This window comes from Carassius auratus, chromosome 30, assembly GCF_003368295.1.
Source record: "Carassius auratus strain Wakin chromosome 30, ASM336829v1, whole genome shotgun sequence".
In the NCBI taxonomy this organism is placed as follows: domain Eukaryota; kingdom Metazoa; phylum Chordata; class Actinopteri; order Cypriniformes; family Cyprinidae; genus Carassius; species Carassius auratus.
Window position 1 is genome coordinate 15,003,337 of NC_039272.1, and position 20,060 is coordinate 15,023,396.

The 20,060-nt window shown below is 37.6% G+C and overlaps 1 protein-coding gene and 1 long non-coding RNA gene across 2 annotated transcripts; both read left to right on the plus strand.

Annotated features, from left to right (window-relative positions):
- Positions 1-571: 571 nt before the first annotated feature.
- taok3b (TAO kinase 3b) lies at positions 572-7,614 on the plus strand. Its single transcript, XM_026211614.1, has 8 exons — positions 572-856; positions 2,289-2,525; positions 2,854-2,982; positions 3,162-3,365; positions 4,075-4,314; positions 4,461-4,673; positions 5,650-5,832; positions 5,945-7,614. The coding sequence occupies exons 2-8, from the start codon at positions 2,340-2,342 to the stop codon at positions 6,104-6,106; spliced, it is 1,317 nt and encodes a 438-aa protein (XP_026067399.1). The 5' UTR covers positions 572-856; positions 2,289-2,339; the 3' UTR covers positions 6,107-7,614.
- Positions 7,615-16,401: 8,787 nt separating this feature from the next.
- On the plus strand, positions 16,402-17,043 carry LOC113049343 (uncharacterized). The gene is made up of 3 exons (XR_003276598.1): positions 16,402-16,543; positions 16,633-16,749; positions 16,920-17,043. It is a non-coding gene; the product is annotated as an uncharacterized LOC113049343 (long non-coding RNA).
- The last annotated feature ends 3,017 nt before the right edge of the window (positions 17,044-20,060 follow it).

A 20,060-nucleotide genomic window follows, 5' to 3' on the forward strand; every position in this document is an offset into this window, starting at 1 on the left:
CATGTTATCAATATGTGTGTTTAACAGTGCAATCATAAAAGATAAGGTCGTTCTAATTGTGTAATAATTGAAATAGTTGGCCGAAATTTACAGTATAAATCTATGAATGAAAAAAGTATTAAATGTATGAGTTAAATATAAATTAGAGGTTATATTATATTTAGTATTAGAGCCTATGTGTGTAAAAGAGCCTAGCTTCCAGAAGACCTAAAAGATACTTATGACTGCATCACTCAAAGGCACTATTGCTTCTTTACACGTAAAACTTTTTTAAATTAGCACAGAAATCACCAAGTGCACTTTATAGCTCGTAGCGTTGGAAACCTTTAAAAGTTTAAGACGCGCACTCGTTCTTCCCGCTGATTGCCCGTGGTGGGCATTGCGTAACTCACTCTATCCCACCGGATCTGTTTGCTTCCTCCTCCTCCTCCTCCTCCTTCTTCTCAGGAAGTGCAGCCGCTAGTCTGAAGAGAGGCTCCGGACTCCCGCTTTTGCCGTACCGAGCGTCATCCATCGCGATGCCAGTGAGCGACACACGCCAGTAACCGATGAAGGCTGAAGAGGATGCGCTGGAAGCAGCAGGCTGTATGCGGGCAGCAGGGAGACGCAGCGGCATCATCCTCATCCTCAGCCTCAGCATCAGCAGCAGCAGGGCGCTCGGTTAGCGCCCACCCCCACTCACTTCGTCTTTTCCTCCCCCCTGCAGAAGCATGCTTGCGTGAGGGATGAGGCTGGAGACAGGGACATCAGGCCAGAGCTGCGGCCTTCTTCTTTTCACAAGAGCCGGGCTCGCCATCGTTGCAGCAGCAGCAGCAGCATCCGCCAACGCTTTGCCATCATCACACCAGCATCTTTGGTAGGCAGCCTATCTCTCCTCTTCTGCTCGCCGTTTGTGCATAAGAAATGCAGGCCTGCCATGGTCATCCACTCAACCCTACATCAGTAGCCATGGCAACCACATCCTGTTAATAAGCGCTTTTTCAACCCCCCCCCCCCCCCATGTCTTTCTATCTCCGGAGCGCTGCCTTATTTTACGCTTAATTTTCGTTGTAGTAAAGATATTCATTTTGCTGGTATTCGGAGCTATTTTCTGGAGCTGGACATGATGTACAGCGTTTTTTCTCTCTCTACATATGTAGATCCTTTGTAGAATGCAAACTAAGAACACATATAGGTACAGTATAGAGAGCGAGAGAGAAAGAGAGAGTTTGAGTTCATCATTAAAACACCATATTTTGTTTCATATTTGCATTTTGATTCAGTCAGTACTAGCTACTATTATAGCCATTATATTTAACTCAGGCACAGGGTGTTCAACCCATCAAGATGAAGCTGATTAGCTATGAAATTATACATTTCTTCAATATAAAATGAAACGAAGCTAAATGCTAATAGTAAAAGGCAAAATAGATGCCTGTGGTAAAAAATAACGAGGTCTTCCCCATTTGTGAGATCTACCCTGACATTTCCTCTGTTTTGCTCAATGAAACGTGTAAGGCAGGCTTCATAATATCTGGTAGCTGACATGTGCTGAAATGTAAAATTTGAAATGATTTTACTATTTGATTTATTTTTTGAAAATCTGTATATGCAAGCAGATTTTATGATCTCATATTGAGTGACAAACTAGATGGAATATTTGTAATTTGAGGGATGAGGCTGAGGATCATGTATAATGAACCAGTCATAACCATAATATGATTATAGTGAAACACCAAACAGGGAGATCACAATATATTGCTTACTTGTCTTTATGCATGCATATAAATATTAACCTAAAATTTTGATAGTGAGAAACACATTATGCATAATTTTTCATGTATTCATTAGTGCCTTTTGTCAAAGTTTTATACATTGATATTTCTTAAAAACATGGAGATTTTTTAATGATCCATTCTGTAACATCATGTTAGTTAAAAAAACAACATTTTTAAAAGACTATAAAAACTGAAAATATATATAAACCATAAAGGCCTAATATATCAAACAATGGATATCATTAAATACATAATTACTCTACATAATACTCTCATTTTTATTGGTAATATAATTTATGTAGGGTTACATATTTGTGCATTTGGAATTCTGAATAAATCACAATTTTGGAGACACGACAAGAAAGTCACTTCACAGAAATGGTCAATTTAAGGTTAAAGTAAACTTTTAATTTACAGTTACCTAAAGATCTTACATCTCATGGTTTAAAAAGATGAAAAGAGAAAATAAACTTTAGTTTTCTTGCTTGCCTTGCCTGACCTTTGACCCCCCAACACACTGTGTGTTTGCAGGTCAGTGAGCAGATCCAGGAGCATGAGCAGGAAGTTGTGCGGCGCGAGCAGATGTCAGGGTATAAGCGCATGCGGCGGCAGCACCAGAAGCAGCTGATTGCCCTGGAGAACAGGCTAAAGGCCGAGATGGATGAGCACAAGCTCCGGCTGCAGAAGGATGTGGAGACCCAGGCCAATAACACCTACATTGAATTAGAGCGGCTGGCCAAGAAGCAAGCTGCACAACTGGATAAGGAGGTGCATGCTCCTACATACACTTTGTGGGCAGGGTCATAAAAAATTTAAAAGATGTCACATTTTTGTCTGCAAGTCGATATATATATATATTAAACAAGCCATGGGTTCAGACAGCATTAAGACCAGGAGTTCTGACAAATTTGTAATAAAATTTTCACATGTAGCATTAGGCTGATAAGACTCAAATCACTGTGATGACAAAGTAATTTTACTTTACTAATGCATAGCTGAAATTTTGTGATACTTATCCTCCTTTGGACCAAGATGATTAATTTGTAAGTGGTTAAACGCTGCAAAACCAGATGTTATTTCTGTTGTCTCTCAAAAGATGAAATCCTCGGCAGCTGAAGAAAAAAGAATCCAGCAACAGATCTTAGTCCAGCAGAAGAAGGAACTGACCACCTTCTTGGACACACAGAAAAAGCAGTACAGACTATGCAGAGAAAGAATGAAAGAGGTGAGATCAGGACAGTCAATGAATTCACAGAACACAGTATAAACCCAGAACACCTTTTTATGTAAGGGCATCTTTGTCAAAAGGCCCTTAATAACAAAATACTGTTTCATATTACCTATAAATGGCTATATTCATTTTTTTTGCAGTAAAAATCATCTAATTTGTTCTACATACAATAGGAAATGAATGAAGACTCCGATACACCAAAAGAGGAGAAACAGGAGCGCTTGTCTCGGCATAAGGAAACAATGCAGCGCTCCCAGGCTGAGGAGGAGGCCCAGCTGTTGAACCAGCAAAGACTGGTTTACGAAAGGAGCTGCCGTGCTCTAAAAAGAAGAAGCCTTATCAAAAAGCACGAGTTTGAACAGGAGCAAATACGGGAGGCAAGAAATAATATGAGTCACAACAAACAATGTCTCAGGCACATTGTTTTGTTCTTGTGAATTTTGAGGTTTCATTTGGACATCTGACTGATATACAGGTTATCGTTTGAAGAAAAATATACATTCAGTATATACTTCCGTTCAAAAGTTTGGGTGTATTTCATTTGTATTCATGTCATTGTTCTAGTTTTCTATTTTAATATATTTAAAATGAAATTTGTTCCTGTGGTGGCGAGGCTGAATTTTGATCCTTCACATGATCCTTCAGAAATCATTCTAATATATGCTCATTTAGTGCTTAAGTAATATTTCTAATTATTATCAATATTGAAAAGAGATGCTGCTTCAAATGTTTGTGGATCTTTGTTTTTGTGGAATATTTTCTCAGGATTCATAAATGAGCGTAAAGTTAAACAGAACAGCATTTATTTGAAACAAATCTTTTGTGACGTATGTACTGTTACTTTGACGTAATTTAACACATCCTTGCTGAACAAAAGTATTCATTTCTTTCAAAATCTCACTGACTCCAAACTGTTGAAAGGTACAGTAGTGTGTATATAATATTTTGAAGTCTGAAATTAATTTTCAAAATTACAAAAAAACAACAACAAAGACATAAAGTTAGTTTTAAAAACCTTATCCTTTTCTTGGTGTTGTACAAACTATTTAAATATTAATCAGAAATTATTTGCTCTTCATGTTAAAGGAGCTTAACAAGAAGAAGATGCAAAAAGAAATGGAGCATGCATTGATGATCAGGCAGGATGAGTCCACCCAAGAGCTGGAACAGCGGCATCTACAAACCTTACAAAGGCTACGCTTTGAGCTGATGCGCCACCAGCATCAAACTGAGTTGGAGAACCAGGAGGAGTACAACAGTCGACGCCAGAGGGAGCTACACAGGAAGCATGCACTGGAACGCCGACAGCAGCCCAGGAACCTTAAGGTAAACTGCACAAATTGTAATGCAGGTAGAACTAACAAAAAATATAAAGGAAAGAAAATGGTCACGAAAGAGAAATAACAATAGAAAAGCCAAAAGTATAATTGTATTTAGCCTTTGTATGACGCATTAATCTCCTCTCGTTACAGACATTGGAAATGCAGATCAAAAAGCAATTCCAAGATACCTGTAAGGTGCAAAACAAGCAGTACAAAGCTCTGAGGAACCATCAGCTGGAGGTCTCCCCGAAGAGTGACCACAAAGCCATCCTGAAGTCTCTGAAGGAGGAACAGACCCGCAAGCTCGCACAGCTGGCAGAACAATATGAGCAAAGTATTAATGAGATGATGGCCTCTCAATCGGTAAAGTACACAGTCACCAGAAGAAAACAACCCTTTAATGGTGAAACCACACATTGTGTACTTGTATCTTAGGTTATAAACCTGAATCTTAGACCCTTCACCTGATAAATGTGTTGAAACATACGGTACTCATTAGTTAATTTAGGGTTTACCCACACACACACACACACACACACACACAAACATACATTGTGTTTCCATGTTTTATGGGGACATTGCATAGGCACAATGGTTTTTATACTGTACAAACTGTATTTTCTACCTTACACCTAAACCTACCTCAAGTAGATATTAGGCTACTATCCTTGTGGGGATATTTGGTCCCTATAATGTGATAATTACCTGGTACACATACAAAAAATTACACTGCTTTTTTAGAAATAGAGAGAACCTGTTACAATAGAGACTGTTTTCATATAGAGTCATATGGTCTTTTCTCACATTTCTCTTATCAGTGAGAAATATTTAAAAAAGCAGCTACCTGTCAAGACCATTTGTGAGGTTTCCATCTAGTGGCTATAGAGGGAAATTAATTTCCAAAACCAAGCCAAAAATTCTACTTGCACGACCAGTTTTCCAAATGAAAACTGATCTTATTGTTAAGTTTTATATTGCATATGTTGTATTGTTATGTCAGCAATATTGTTTGTATTCATGACTGACTACTATGGAAGATGACTCATTACTCAATACTACATAAGATATACTATTACAGTTTTTGCTGATATTTTAAATTGGACTTTATTTCTATATTTTCTGTTTACATGTAAATTTTAATGTTTTAGTAATTTTGTAGCATTTTAAGGTTTAATTTATTACGTTTTAGTTATTATAGTGCTATGGCAGAAAACAAGTTTTTCCTTTATCATTTTATTTTAGTTAATGAAACATTTTTTTTTAATGAGCTCACAATATTAACCATGCAATAAATCCCACCAGTGTTTGAGATAATAACTGCAACATGAAACTCTCTCAGTTACGTTTAGATGAAGAGCAGGAGGCTGAATGTCAGGCTTTAAGGCAGCAGCTGCATCAGGAGATGGAGCTCCTCGATGCCTACCAGAACAAAACAAAGGCGCAGATGGAGGCCCAACACGAGCGTGAGGTGCAGAAGTTGGAACAGAAGGCGTCCTTGCGCCGGGCTCACTTGGAACAGAAGGTGAGTTTTTTTTCAGTAAATGTACCTCTGTAATTCATCGGATAGGTTTGCCCATAACTGGTCAAATTAATAAATCATACTAAATTAATAAATCAAACACCCCTGCCCACAGATTGAAGAAGAGCTGGCCTCACTTCATAAAGAGCGAACTGAAAAAATCAAGCATTTATTTGAGCGTCAGGAGCGAGAACTGGAGATGTTTGATATGGAGAGCGCGCGGCTAGGATTCGGAAGCTTGGCCTCATTTGACTTTCCCAATGATGAGGCCAGATGATCCAACAGAGGTCAAAGGGACTGTTCAATACTGATGTCCTTGGACACATTGTGCCTGCACTGTCCCTGATTGTCGGATTCTCCAAGATCATCCAAACAGTGACAATGCTGGATCAATATCTTAAAACTCGCATGGGCTGTGAGAACTTCCCTGAGATTCAGAGATGAGAAACTAAACAGCCACAGACACAAAAGTAGCTTGGTGATGCATCACGTAGCTCATAAACCCAGAAGAAATATCTAGACAAACTGACCTTTTCTCCATGCCATTGTCCCACTTTTGGTATTAAATTAGTTAATTCAGGATATTTTAGTACAAGAAAGCACTTTGATATGTTAAGTATGATGCCATCATGTTAGGTGGATATGAAGTGTGAAATGCCTTTGGCTTCATCAAAGGACATTGCGACAGTAGAATGTGTCCTGTGTCTTCACCGTGGCTATTAGCTGTTTTGTATGTATCACAGAGAATGTTGATGAAAACTTTACGCAGAAGCAGATTTTGAAGCAGTGTCTGATTTTAAAATATGGTGAATACATTAAGAGCATTTAATTGATTTCATATTGTGGAACCCACGCTTTATTTCTTTTTACTTAGAAAAAGAACAAAAAGAACAAAAAAACAGAAAATGTATTCATTGTTCAGTATCCTAAATTAATTGGCATTAGTTTAATCAGGATGTGGATTTATTACATTGAATCAGTTCTGTCAGAGTTACTGGTATTATTGCATGCACTTTAAAAGACAAATTCAGGTTGTGAAGTGGAGCATGAATCTGTCCGAGATTTTAGCCGTGTACAAATAAAAGTGGTCATAGCAGTTTTGTTTTCATGGCTATTGATACTGAACATAAGCTTTATCTTTGACATTAACACCCGCCAAATTGCCAAATGCCTTTAAGTTATGTTGATGAATGTTTTCGTTTTCCTTATTTTGCACAATTTGTTGAATTGTGATTCATTCAATGTGGACTTATCACTGCTCTTGTAACAGGGAAAATGTTGCAATTTGTGTTGTACAAATTTTATATAAATATTTGTATATGATAACCTAAATAGGGTTTACATATGTACTGATCAATCATTGCCAACAAAGATCTATGGAACTCTTGTTCAATGAAGGCAGAGGAATGCAAACTTATTTTTGTAAGTAAAATAGAAAGCAACTTATATTCTCATGCATCATGTGACAGCCTACATATTTGGTGGAGCTATAATGCGAACACCTCTGTGTAACAGAGTTCATGGCTTGCTGTCCTTAAGAAAGACACTACTCCAGGAAATAGTAGAAGGGGTTCGGTTTGATTTTTATTTCACAACAACATGTACTTTATAGGCAGATTTGTGGTGTGTAATAAAATATACTTTGGGCCTGACCAACTACTATCTTTTATAAACTCTGACTTTTACCCAAATTATTCATGAGTGTCTCAAAATGTTTTATCATCGGGTTGGCTTCCTGTTACTGTCATTTAGGGCCTCTTCCCCAACAAAGCCATTGTTTAAACTGCCGTGATGTTTTAACAAATAAAACAATGAAGTTTTGATTGGCTAACGTCATGCTGAGATACACTGAGCAGTTTCTTAAAAGTTATAGATTGATGGAAAGACTATTTATTCATTGATTGTGATTGCTGATGTTAATGAAATGGAATATCTGCCTTTCTGTGTGTTTTGCATATTGTTCAGTAGTTCAGTTCATTATGCCCTTAAGCAACTGATACACTATCTTCTCAATGCTACTTCAAGGAAATTATGGCTTCACATCCTGATCAGATAACCACCTTTGATTTGTTTTTTAGCACTTATTCCTCCCTCATCTCTCCTCCCTCATCCTTTATGTAGTATGTTTAGTGTAGTTAAAGTTTGTTCGTTTGTAAATTTAAAAAACCTAGAAAATGAGGAAGACTGTAATATGGGAACTTTGCAGGCCTATTATTTATATACTTATTTATTAATGTACACTTACAGGATTAAAAAAAAAAGATTATGTGAACACCTGGAAAATATCATGGGTAATATTTTATTATTAAGGTGATTAACCACCATTTGCCTTTAGAAAAACTTCCAAAGTTCTTAGAACAGATTCACATAAATAGTCTCTAGTAGAAAGTTGTCTTTAAAAAAGATCTGCTAATAATGCTTCAGACTGTTTTCTCCAAAACTACCCTCAGTGGTTTGATCATTTTCATGTGATGTATCTGGCCAAGGCAGATGTTAAATTTCATCTTGATGGTCCAACTGTCCAGGTTTATGATGAACCTTTTCTGCACTTAGTACTGGTGTCTGTGATTCAAGTATTAGCTATGTGAAACTCTCTGTGGTCGTTTTGTGTGTGTGTGTGTGTGTGTGTGTGTGTGTCTGTGGAAATGGGGTCTTCATTGTGAATATTGAGATTTGCTGTCACTTTTGATGCAGTAGTTTGGACACAGTCCGGTTTTCTTCTTTGCTGATGAAGTTCTTTGTGATTATAATCATAATCGTAAAGATTGTTGTTCTTTAAACACCAAACAATTAGGCTGTCAAGGGTTTAGACATTCCAGCTAAACAGGCTTCCATTAATTGTCCTTTTTGGGAGTTTAATAACTCAATTATTTCACACATGGATTTTATAAACACAATTGAACACAATTAATACTACACTGCTATACAAATGAGAGAATATAGGCATTTAAAACATAAATCAAACAATTTCCACTGCAGCCTACTCAAACGATATTAACCCCTATATAACAATGGGTGTACACATTAATTAATCTTATATGCAGTTCCTCCACTGTCCACAAGATGGAGACATTCCTTTCAGAAACACCGCCAACCTACATGTGGTTCACTGATTAGAGAAATGGAAATATTCAAACCTTTTTTAAGGAATCTTTCAAAATATTCAGATTGATTCAAGCATAACTTATATATTAACAAATACAAAGCTAGAATGGTCTTGAAAATTTGATTTTAAACTTTTTTTTTTTTTTTTAATCCAGATGTTAAATTGAGCATATGGGGGCGCAATAACAAATGGAGTTGTTTAGCCCAAGGGGCGGACCAAGCTCAGAGCAGTAGTATAGCGGTCTGGAAGTTGTCACACGTGAAGCAGGTATGATGGATTATTGTGTAGAGTGGTCAAATGCATTTCAAACGTTGAAAGGTGAACGCTACCATGAGTCCTGTGTTTTGCCAACAGTGAAGCACCCCTGATCTCAATCCCACAAAGAACCTGCCGTCAGTCTTCAAAAGTCCACTCTTTCGTGACGTAATGCAGCTTAAGCTGCAGAAGTGCGCATAGCGGTCACTAAAGGGGCGCTCGCGAGCATCCTTCTGAAAGTTAAAATGACGAATAGGACACCCTACGGCTTCGTGGACGGTCTCCACGGTTTCTACGAACCCTTGTGGCCACTGTAGGTCAGTATTAAGTGTACAAATATGCAAAGCTCAGACCTGCAGTAAACTAATTTAAGCCATGTCTATGAAAGGTAATGAGTTAATGCTGAGCTAAGCTTGCAGCTGTTTGTTCGAACTCCATGTTAACAGTTGGCATGGTTGGAAATAAATGTAGCTTTGAAAGCGGAAACCAGATAGGGTAAGGTACAGTATGTCAGGTTCAGATGTTTTTCACATGCCAGGAGGCATTTGATAAGAGACACTTCACTGTACCATAATTCAGGACCTTGTATGGATCATGGTCAATAAATGGAAAGCCTGGATGACTGTGCATGGTCATAAAAAGATTTAGATCTTTTTCCTTCGAACATGCAACACAGCAAGATAAACACGAATGAAACATTTAAAGCATAAAGAAAGAGTAGACTAAATAGAATATTCTGTCTACTGCAATGTTTTGCAGCTGAATTATTCAGTTTATGGATGATCATTTAAAATATCACTTGAATCTAAAAGTTAGAAATGGCTATAAAACAAGATGATTGATGTACTTATAAGCTCTAAGTGCTAAATACAAACTGTTGCGGTGTCATGGGTTTTGACATTTAACATGTTACACCATGTAATGCTCTTCTTACTTTTATTTTAGAACTCAAAACACTATGCTATCTATTAATTATGTTTTGCATTCGTGGTTTATGTTTGAGCTAAACACTATACCCCCTCGAGAGTATTTAAAACTGAGAGTGATGAGAAGCTTAATAGTTGTTGGCAGGTTTATGGCTATCAGTTAATGCTGTTGGGAAGCCTTGATGGGCTGCTGATCTCAGACTATTTACAGCTATCCGAAAGCAGTAAAAACAAAGCAGGTGTGGAGTTTGCCTCATCCTAATGCATTTAAAGAGTCTGTGAAGCCAAGCCTGACTGCATGCTCCTCCACAGAAGGTTTGCCACATTACTGGCAGTTCTTTCAAATACAGAGTTCTTTACAGTAGACTCTAAGACACACTCTGACAGCATTGAAATTCAGGCCTGAATTTACACATGGCACACTTGTGCCTTAAAAAATCTTAAATAACATGCCTTGAAAATGTCTTTCTTTGACCTGAATAAAGAAAAATTATTACTTCAAAATGTATTAATTTTTTAATTAGTTTCAGGCAGGGTAGTAACTGCCATTGATATAGCACCATTGCCACCGATGGTCTCTACGATCAATTTAGCTCATAATGCTTTTGAGAAAGTAATAAATAGAGTTTGATACTTAAACATATGTTTACTTATATATTTCTCTATACAATTATTCACCATAGATGAACAAGGATTCACGCTACCAATAATCACTGGTGTAAAAAGTGTGAAATGTGTGACTTTCCTGCTGTAATTGTTTTCTTAATTATTATTAAAAATAGTAAATGATGTTTATCTGAAAGTGTAACAATGCAAACAGTTTTTCTGTAGGGTTAGGGTAGGGTTGTTAAAAGTCTATGGAAAGTACCCACAATTCACAGAAAATTAATGTGTGTCTGTGTTTACCGGAAGGTCATATATTAACACATGCACAGAAAAAAAATGCATGTACTGTATAGAAAGTGTTAAAATCTAGAAACATACAAACTATTATTTTACAGGAAAAAATATGCATTTCATTAAACACACAGTGACCATTTGTTAGCTGTTGACCTATAAGTGGAGCATGTGGGGAACATTGACATTTCATTGTTTCATTTCTCTGTATGATCAACTTAGCTCACAGTGCTTTCTTTTGAGAACCATATGCCATAGTGGTTGATAATGAAAATTTTTTTCTTATATTTTTTCTATAGGATTATTCACTATAAATGAACAAGGATTAACTCCACCCTCTGACTTTTTTTTTTGTTATTTGCATCACACAAACATATGCAACTTGTCCTGTAAGAGATACGGACATGTGAGCAAGTATATATATAGTTCATGTTTCTGTAGAATGTTTGGCTCAGACAAGACTGAGCTGCAGGACACAGCAGAGAACGTCACGGTTGGCATTTGGCAACATTTGCAAGAACTTGCAAATAGGATGCCAAGCAAGTTTTTAAACATTCAGGAAATAGCTATTAATGCGGTAAAGAGCTTAGCAGCATTGATTTCTTTAATAACATCCTAAGTTTTGCATGGACTGAAAACCTGCAATTTATAGCTCAAAGCCAATTAGTATTGAATGCATGAGAAAGAAAAATATTATTAAAACAATAATTATGTTATATGGACATAAAAAAACTCTCCAACTCAAAAATGTCTAGCGACTGGTCAAATTTATATTTTTCAATTGGACTAATTGAATTTATAAAATAAAATTCACACTAATTCAGTTTGGCTAATTACATTTTTTTGATATGATCAGTCAATAGAAAAATTTAAGTTGGAGAGGTCTGAATATTATATATATATATATATATATATATATATATATATATATATATATATATATATATATATATATATATATATATATATATATATATATGTATGTATGTATATAATGAAATGTGGTGTGGTGTGACACTTTACTTTTTTTTAAGTATGTATTTATGTACAGAAAGTGTTTATGTGCAGACACATACAAAATCAAATGAAAAAAGATGCATTTCATTAAATGCACAGGAACCATTTGTTATTGTTGTCTTTAATTGGATCCTACGGTAAACACTGACAGAAAGAAAATATTGTTTTAAAATATTTTTCTCCTCATTCATTGTGATACTGTTTTATTTCATTTCACAGTAAGTAAATCTGTTTTACATTTTGTATTGTAAAAAAAATACAATACAAATAATAATAATACTATATATATATATACATATTATTTACTATATATATTTTCCTTAGTTGTCAGTTATAATCATCAAAATTAAAAGAAATAAACATTTGAAATATTTCAGTCTGTGTGCAATGAATGAATATAATATACAATATTTCACTTTTTGAATGGAATTAGTGAAATAAATAAACTTTTTGATTATATTCTAATTATATGACCAGCACCTGTATAAGTCATTAGATCGTTGTGGTAGTAGAGTTGTTTATGCATAAATAATCATAAATTCAATATCTCTGTCTGAAACAAAAATGTTCACACTTACATTCTCTGTAAAATAAAATAAAATGGGGGAAAATTACAGTATGACTGGTAGGAGGGTCATTTTAAGAAGGATGTCAAATAACTGTTGAGAGTGTTAACACAAAGAACCTTTGTGGCATAAAAATGGTTTCTTCAGGATAATATGGTTCTAAATAAAAATTATTACTAGACTATCTATACACCCCAAGACCTGAACACCCGACCCTATCACCCAACATCAGTGCTTGATGTACTTGTTGCTTGCTAAAGATTTAATTTCAAGCATGGTAAAAACCATTAAAACTAGTCAACCCTAATGGCATTGAGCAGGCCATTACGTTCTTCGGCTCTAGACTTAATAATTTATTTTTACTGTGTATGAACCCAAACATCTGAAAGCTCAAATTTCTTTAGAATGTTATTTTACTGTAGGATTTGATTGTGTTCTTACATCATTAGTGAACACTTGTGTTCACGATCTGGGTGTTCTGTGTGACTTGAAACTTGACATGCAAGAAAATTCAGTGGTTAGATCTTGCTTTTTCCATCTTTGTTTGCTGACTGAAGTTAAGTCTTTCATTTGTCTCCAAGCCTTTGAATGGGTGATTCGTGCTTAAGTGTTACACAAAACTTCCAGAGATCTTAGATCAGGGACACAAATACTTATATCTATTCCACGGTTCAGCCTACAACAAAGGTGTCATTGTGGCTTGTGGGTCCAAAACTATGGAATAGTCTGTGATCTGCTCCTTTGCTACCAATTTTCAAGTTACTGCTGATTTATTCATATATTTATTATTTTTTATTTCTGTGTACTTTTTCTCTCATTTTTATTTATCATGTTTTATAATACTTATAATGACATTGGTCAGCTGTGGCTGCATAAATGGTGCTATATAAATAATCTTTGACTTTGCAGTTTTTATATTATTATTACTATTATTATTATTATTATATTACTGAAATAGCCAAACCCATTATTAAGAAGGGTGTTTTCTACTTCTGGCAGAGTGTACATTTTCTAGACATGCATGCAAAACATTTTGCTGCCACAACAATGTAATTTTCCCACCTACTTAAGGCCAATTCACACTGCAACAACAAATATCGTTCATCAGATTTTGTCTGTCAGTTTCTGTTAGCATCTATCAGACATTGTTTTCATCTATTGAACATGCTAAATCAGTGTTTGTGAATTGGCTTAAATATGCATAAAGCTGAACTTATACACTTCCAATAATTGTTTTAAATAATTTTTTATTTCAACATTATTAACAAAGTTACATATGTTAAAAGGGATAGCTTACCCAAAAATGAAAATTATGTCTTAAATTACTTGTCATAAATTACTTGTCTTAAATTACTCTGTCGTTTCAAACCTGTAAGACCTTCCTTCGTTCATGTTTGATTAAATCTGATTAAATCTAAGATCTTTCTGACCTTTAATAGACAGCAATGTAACTGTAATTTTCCCAGGGCAAAAAAAGTAGTAAAAACATCTTTGTGGTACTCGCAATAATAGCATAGGTCGGTGACACAGAAAGAAGAATTGAAATTCATTATTTTTGTTTTCTTTGTGCACTAAAGGTATTCTCCTGATTTAGTAAAATTTCAAATGAAACACTGATGTTCCATGGACTATTTTAATGCTGTTCTTAGTATGTTTCTTGGCCAGGGAACATTTCAGTTACATTGCTGTCAGTGGAAGGCCAGAAAGCTCTCGGATTTCATCAAAACTATCTTAATTTTTGTTCCAAAGATGAAGTCTTATGAGGGTGAGTAATTAATAATAACATTTCATTTTGGGTGAACTATCCCTTTAAAGGTGCAATAGGTGATTGTCTTCAGAAACATTTTTGTTATGCTTGTAGTCTCTTCTAGTTTTTATCTGTATTTATATATTCGGTCGAAGACGTAGGACCAAGAAATTTATGTCGAGTCAAGACAAGACAAGTCAAGTCACCTTTATTTATATAGCCCTTTAAATAAAATACTATGCGTCAAAGCAACTGAACAACATTCATTAGGAAAACTGTGTGTCAATAATGCAAAATGACAGTTAAAGGCAGTTCATCATTGAATTCAGTGATGTCATCACTGTTCAGTAGAGTTGGGGTACTCGAACTTGGACTCGGACTCGAGTCCGGACTCGAGTCCAATTTTGAATGAACTCGGACTTGTCACGCACTCGGGTGAATTTGTACTCGGACTTGACACGGACTTGAACATTTTGGACTCGGAAAATATTCAGAGTACAGTCGAGTCCACGTCATGTGTAACAATAAAACCAGCATAAAATTGAAATGATAAATTAATGAATGTCTCCCCTTCTGTCATTTTACTGCACCACACCGGCAGGCAGAAGTCTCATGCTTGCAGACGAAACACACGCACCACTCACTGGATATCAGTGTGGATTAGTGATGGGAAGTTCGATTCTTTTCCGCGAACCGGTTCTTTCGGACGGTTTGATTCAATAAACCGGTTGAAAAAAAAAACAGTTCACCGGATACATAATCCATTGCGATGTGTTTGTTATTAAATGAACTTACGTTTCGTCAGATTGCCCTTCATTCAAGCCCTCGGTTTACCCGCACTCATTACATTAGCACAAAATCAGTTCAGAATCAATCACCAAAAGAATCAGTTCGGTTCAGACGCGCTGTGAGTCATTCGGCTTCATGCTGAATCACGAATGCGCAGTATCATCAGCTCCTCGGTTCTCGAATCGGACGCGTCCGAAAGAAACGGTTTTCGGTTCAGTTTATTGATGATCTGAAAACTGATACAACCGGTTCTTGACTCGAGAACGAGAATCGCTCAAAACCCGGGTAGGAAAATCTGACAGGGTAGGATAAAATGTCAGGACACCGGCACATGCTGCAGTTCAGTATCATCAGCTGCTCTACTCGTGTTCTGTTTACTACAAACTCACAGTTGTAGCGGTGGCGGGCCTCCAGTTAGACCTAACTAGGTTTTTTCTTTTTTTTTCCCAGTTAGTTAAAATTAAATATTTTTTCGGGCGCCAGACAAGACCAAAATTTGTCAAGTCAATCTATACTATTTTCGTTTTTAGGTTCCCAGATAACTCAAGATAGAGCCCAACTAAAACCCACCAGATACACAATGTACCATACCAGCCACACAAAAACACATACTTTTAAATAACACTCACAACCAGATTCAGTTTTTTCTCAGGTCAAAAGATGTTATTCAAAAATAAAAAAAAACACAAACAAAATTACAATGTTTCACTTCCCTTCATTTTGACACTTTTTGTTTAGAAGGAAAATAACGAAAAAAGGAAAGAGTACAATAAAGGAAAATAAGGAAATAACAGTCCTTAAATTCTTAAACCAAACAAAAAAAACAAAGAAAAGACAAAAAAAAAAGTCGTAGTCCAAGTTTACACAAAACCCATATTAATCCCGTTGATTGAGCGGGTGTGTGTGTGTGTGTGTGTGTGTGTGTGTGTGTGTAAAATCAGCGGCACGAATCAGTCTGCGTTAGGGGCGTCCAGCCAGCTGCTGCATAAACAATGTTATGGGGAAACAAAAGTTAGGACGTTTGAATGTCCGATGTGACTTTACGTAAGGTGCTAAAATCTTAAAGTACCTGCAGCAAGTGAACTGGGTTCATCTGTCGCGCCGATATGCAGATAGGTTGCGACCGGCCGTCATGCGAAACCAATCTTCTTCGGATCGCACCCGGTCTATGCTCACCCACAAATCCCGCACAATAAGCTGCAGCAGCCGCAGTCATGGAGCCGTCAGGTAACACTCAGATTTTCTTTTTTTGTTTTTTCACACACCCCCTGCTTCCGTTTTGTCCTCCTTATATATCCATTTTCCATACCTCCTCCTAATTAAGGGTAGGGTAAAAGACCTGGCACGGACTTTTTCCATATTGCCACACTCCCCCCCCCTGGAGAAGACAACCTATGGTTGAGAAAAAGTAGTAAGTAAAGATTAAAATCCAAAAAACTCCTCCTCTTCAGAAGATTCATTGAAAATTTCAAGGATTCTCCTCTTTTCCTGGAATTCCAGCTCTGCGGCAGTGGGAAAACATGGTTTAATGTTGCATACATGCACTGTGCGAACATCCTCACCTGTGGATTCCAGCGATATGCGATAGTTCACTGGTCCCACCTGTTTCAAAATACGGTAAGGGCCTTTCCATTTTTGTGCCAGTTTAGCGGTGAAGTGATGTTGAGCACTAGACTGTGGAAAATTTCTCATCCACACACGGTCTTTTTCTTTATAAGTAACGTCTCGTCTGTTCTTGTTATAATTTCTGAGTTGTCTCTGTTGTGCTTTTTTACTGCATTCCATAGCCTTGGTTTGGAGTTCAGCAAGATGATGAACTGTGTCATAGGATGGACAGTCCGGAGTAAGATTAGTGCCATGCAGCAATTTGTCCATGGGGCTTTGTAGCTTCCTCCCCAAATGAAGCTCTGCTGGGGTCATTCCAATAGTTTCCTGAACAGCAGAGTTGATGGCAAAACGGAGTTCTGGTAAGTACTGGTCCCATTTTTTGTGATTGTTGTCCACATAGGCAGAGATCATACACTTAAGGGTGCGATTAATTCTTTCAGTCATATTTGTTTGTGGATGATATGATGTTGTTAGTTTTGGTTTTACACTCCACTTTTGACACAGTTCCCGAAACAATGAGGACACAAACTGAACACCTCTGTCCGATAGGATGAAGTCCGGCACCCCCCATCGGGTCAGAATTTCTCTCCGTAGAAGTAATGCAACAGACTGAGCATTTGCGTTGCGCATAGGAAAAAGTTCCACCCAACGGGAATAATAGTCTACGAAGACCAAGAGGTATTCATTTTGCTGAGTGCTCCGAGGCAGAGGTCCCATAATGTCTACACCAATCATTTCATTGGGATGGGTAGTGACAGTTTGTTGTAGTCTTCCTGCAGGTTTCCGATTTCCTCCTTTTAACGTCTGGCATTTAATGCATCTTTTAACGTATTGCTTGACATCCATCCACATGCCAGGCCAGAATGCGACATCATAGATACGCTTATAGGTCTTATAAATACCCACATGGCCGCTCCAGGGATTTGAGTGATAGTGATGTAGAATGGATGATACAAGGCTATCAGGAATGTACACTCTGTAATGAACTTCGTTGTTTGACCGGTGAGTTTTGTGGTAGAGAGTATCCTCCAGTACTTCATACTGGTCTGTTAGAGTAGAGTCATTATCTGCTAAGGCTTGAAGTATGCTTATGATCTCAGGATCTTTGTGCTGCTCATCCCAGATGTCAGCAGGAGACATCGGAAGTTCTGGCTTCTCCTGTTGGCTGGTGTAAAGGCTACAACTGGTGTGCATTCGAGACAGAGCATCAGGTGCCATATTCAATTTCCCTTTTCGATATTCAACAACAAAATCATATTTCTGAAGTCGCAAGGCCCATCTAATGAGACGACTTGTAGTCTTTGTTGAAGACATTACCCACTGTAGTGCTGAGTGGTCTGTGATTACTGTGAACAGTTTGTACTCCAAGTAGTGCTGCCATTTCTCGAGAGCCCAGATTACAGCCAAGCATTCCTTCTCTGTAGTAGAATAATTGATTTCTGCTTTGGTCAAGGTTCTGCTGGCATACGCAATTACCTGTTCCATTCCCTGTTCCTTTTTCTGAGTCAACACAGCACCTAAACCTGTGTCGCTGGCATCTGTGTAGACTGTGAAAGGAAACTGTAAGTCAGGATGGCTGAGGATGGGAGGAGAGGTAAGACAAGATTTCAGATGTTCAAAAACCTTTTGACATTGTACAGACCAGTGAAATGTACATCCCTTTTTTTTCAGTGCATTCAGAGGTTCAGCAATTCTAGAGAAGTTTGGTACAAACCGGTGGTACCACCCAGCTAATCCCAAAAAACGCTGGACTTCTTTGATGTTGGTAGGCACGGGATAAGACTGTATGGCTTCTACTTTGCTTGGGTCTGCAGACACTCCTTTGGTGTTGACAACATGTCCTAGAAATGTTATTTCTGGTAGACAGAACTTACTTTTTTTCAGGTTAATTGTTAGGCCAGCTAATTCCAGCTTGTGAAGAACAGCCTGAATGTCCAAGAAATGCTGGGCTACAGATGGAGAGTAAATAATTATGTCATCAATGTAGACAAAACAAATGCTTCCACGCAATTCTCCGAGTACACACTCCATTAATCTCTGAAAAGTGGCAGGGGCATTTTTTAACCCAAAGGGCATTACATTAAACTGGAACAGACCTGAGTGGGTAATGAAAGCAGTCTTTTGTTTACTTTCCTGATCCATGCTTACCTGCCAATATCCACTGTTAAGATCAATGGTGGAAAAAATGGACGCTCCAGCAAGAGATTCCAAGATTTCAGTAATGTTGGGCAGAGGATATGCATCATTCTCTGTACTGGCATTAACCTTTCGGTAATCCACACAAAACCTGAGGCTTCCGTCTTTTTTGGGAACCAAGACGACAGGAGAGGCCCATCCAGAATGTGACGGTTCCACAATACCTGCAGCCAACATCTCCTCCAACTGTTCTTTTATGACAGCCTGCTTGGCAGGGTTTGTGCGATATGGTCGCTGCTTGATAGGCACTTGGTGGGTGGTATAGATGTGATGCTCAAGGACTTTAGTCCGTCCCAGACGAAGTGTGCAGATTTGCGGGTTGGACTCCAGAATCTGACGTAGCTGTTGCTTGTCTTCAGGAGGTAAGTCGGCAGCACTTACAACAGTATTAATTAGGGTTTTCTCATCAGGATTAGCTGGCGATAAACATAGGACATTTTGCGGAGGGGGAACAGAACTCAGTAAAAATAGACTGGAACTTTTACTTTCTTTCTTTTCCTTTTGAGGTTGGAAATAGATAGCTGGTGCACTGGCATTTCCAGGCTGGAAGGGAAAATCCTCCTTTGGATTGCTCTTAAAGGAGTATTTTTGGTCTGCCACATAGATTTGGAGTCCACTGGAGAAAATGAAGTCCAAACCTAGTACCACAGCATAGGCTAGAGCTTTAGCAGGAAGAACAGCAGCAGGTATGTTGAAAACTTTGTGATGAAGAGTGACTGGTATATTTACCCATCCTAATGGAATTTCTGCTTCTCCATTCGCCAAGTAAAGAGGACCTCGGGTCCATGGAAGAAGTCTTTGTACACCGAGCTCTTTACAAAGATTCTCATGAAGAAGAGTGTAACTTGCACCCGTATCAACAATGGCTTTCCCCTTCCAGGTAGCAATACTCAGGGGTACAACTAATTGTTGCGGCACAGCTGCAGGAGGTGGTGTATTCTTACATGTTTTTGGGGTCTTTTTGGTAAACGTGGCAGAAACAGAGTGATTGATAAGCGGACCGCCAGCTTTGGGAGCTGGAAATGTTGTCTGCTTACTGCTAGCGGAGTGGGATCGATTGGTTTGAAGTGACTGAGCAGAGACAAAGTGAGGACAGTGTCCAGGTGAGTGATGTCCTTTACATC

Coding starts and splice junctions, on each gene's coding strand:
- taok3b (XM_026211614.1), top strand. CDS start 2,340: ATGTCAGGGTATAAGCGCATGCGGCGGCAGCACCAGAAGCAGCTGATT. Junction 4,315..4,460: donor AGCAGCCCAGGAACCTTAAG/GTAAACTGCACA, acceptor CTCTCGTTACAG/ACATTGGAAATGCAGATCAA. Junction 4,674..5,649: donor AGATGATGGCCTCTCAATCG/GTAAAGTACACA, acceptor AAACTCTCTCAG/TTACGTTTAGATGAAGAGCA.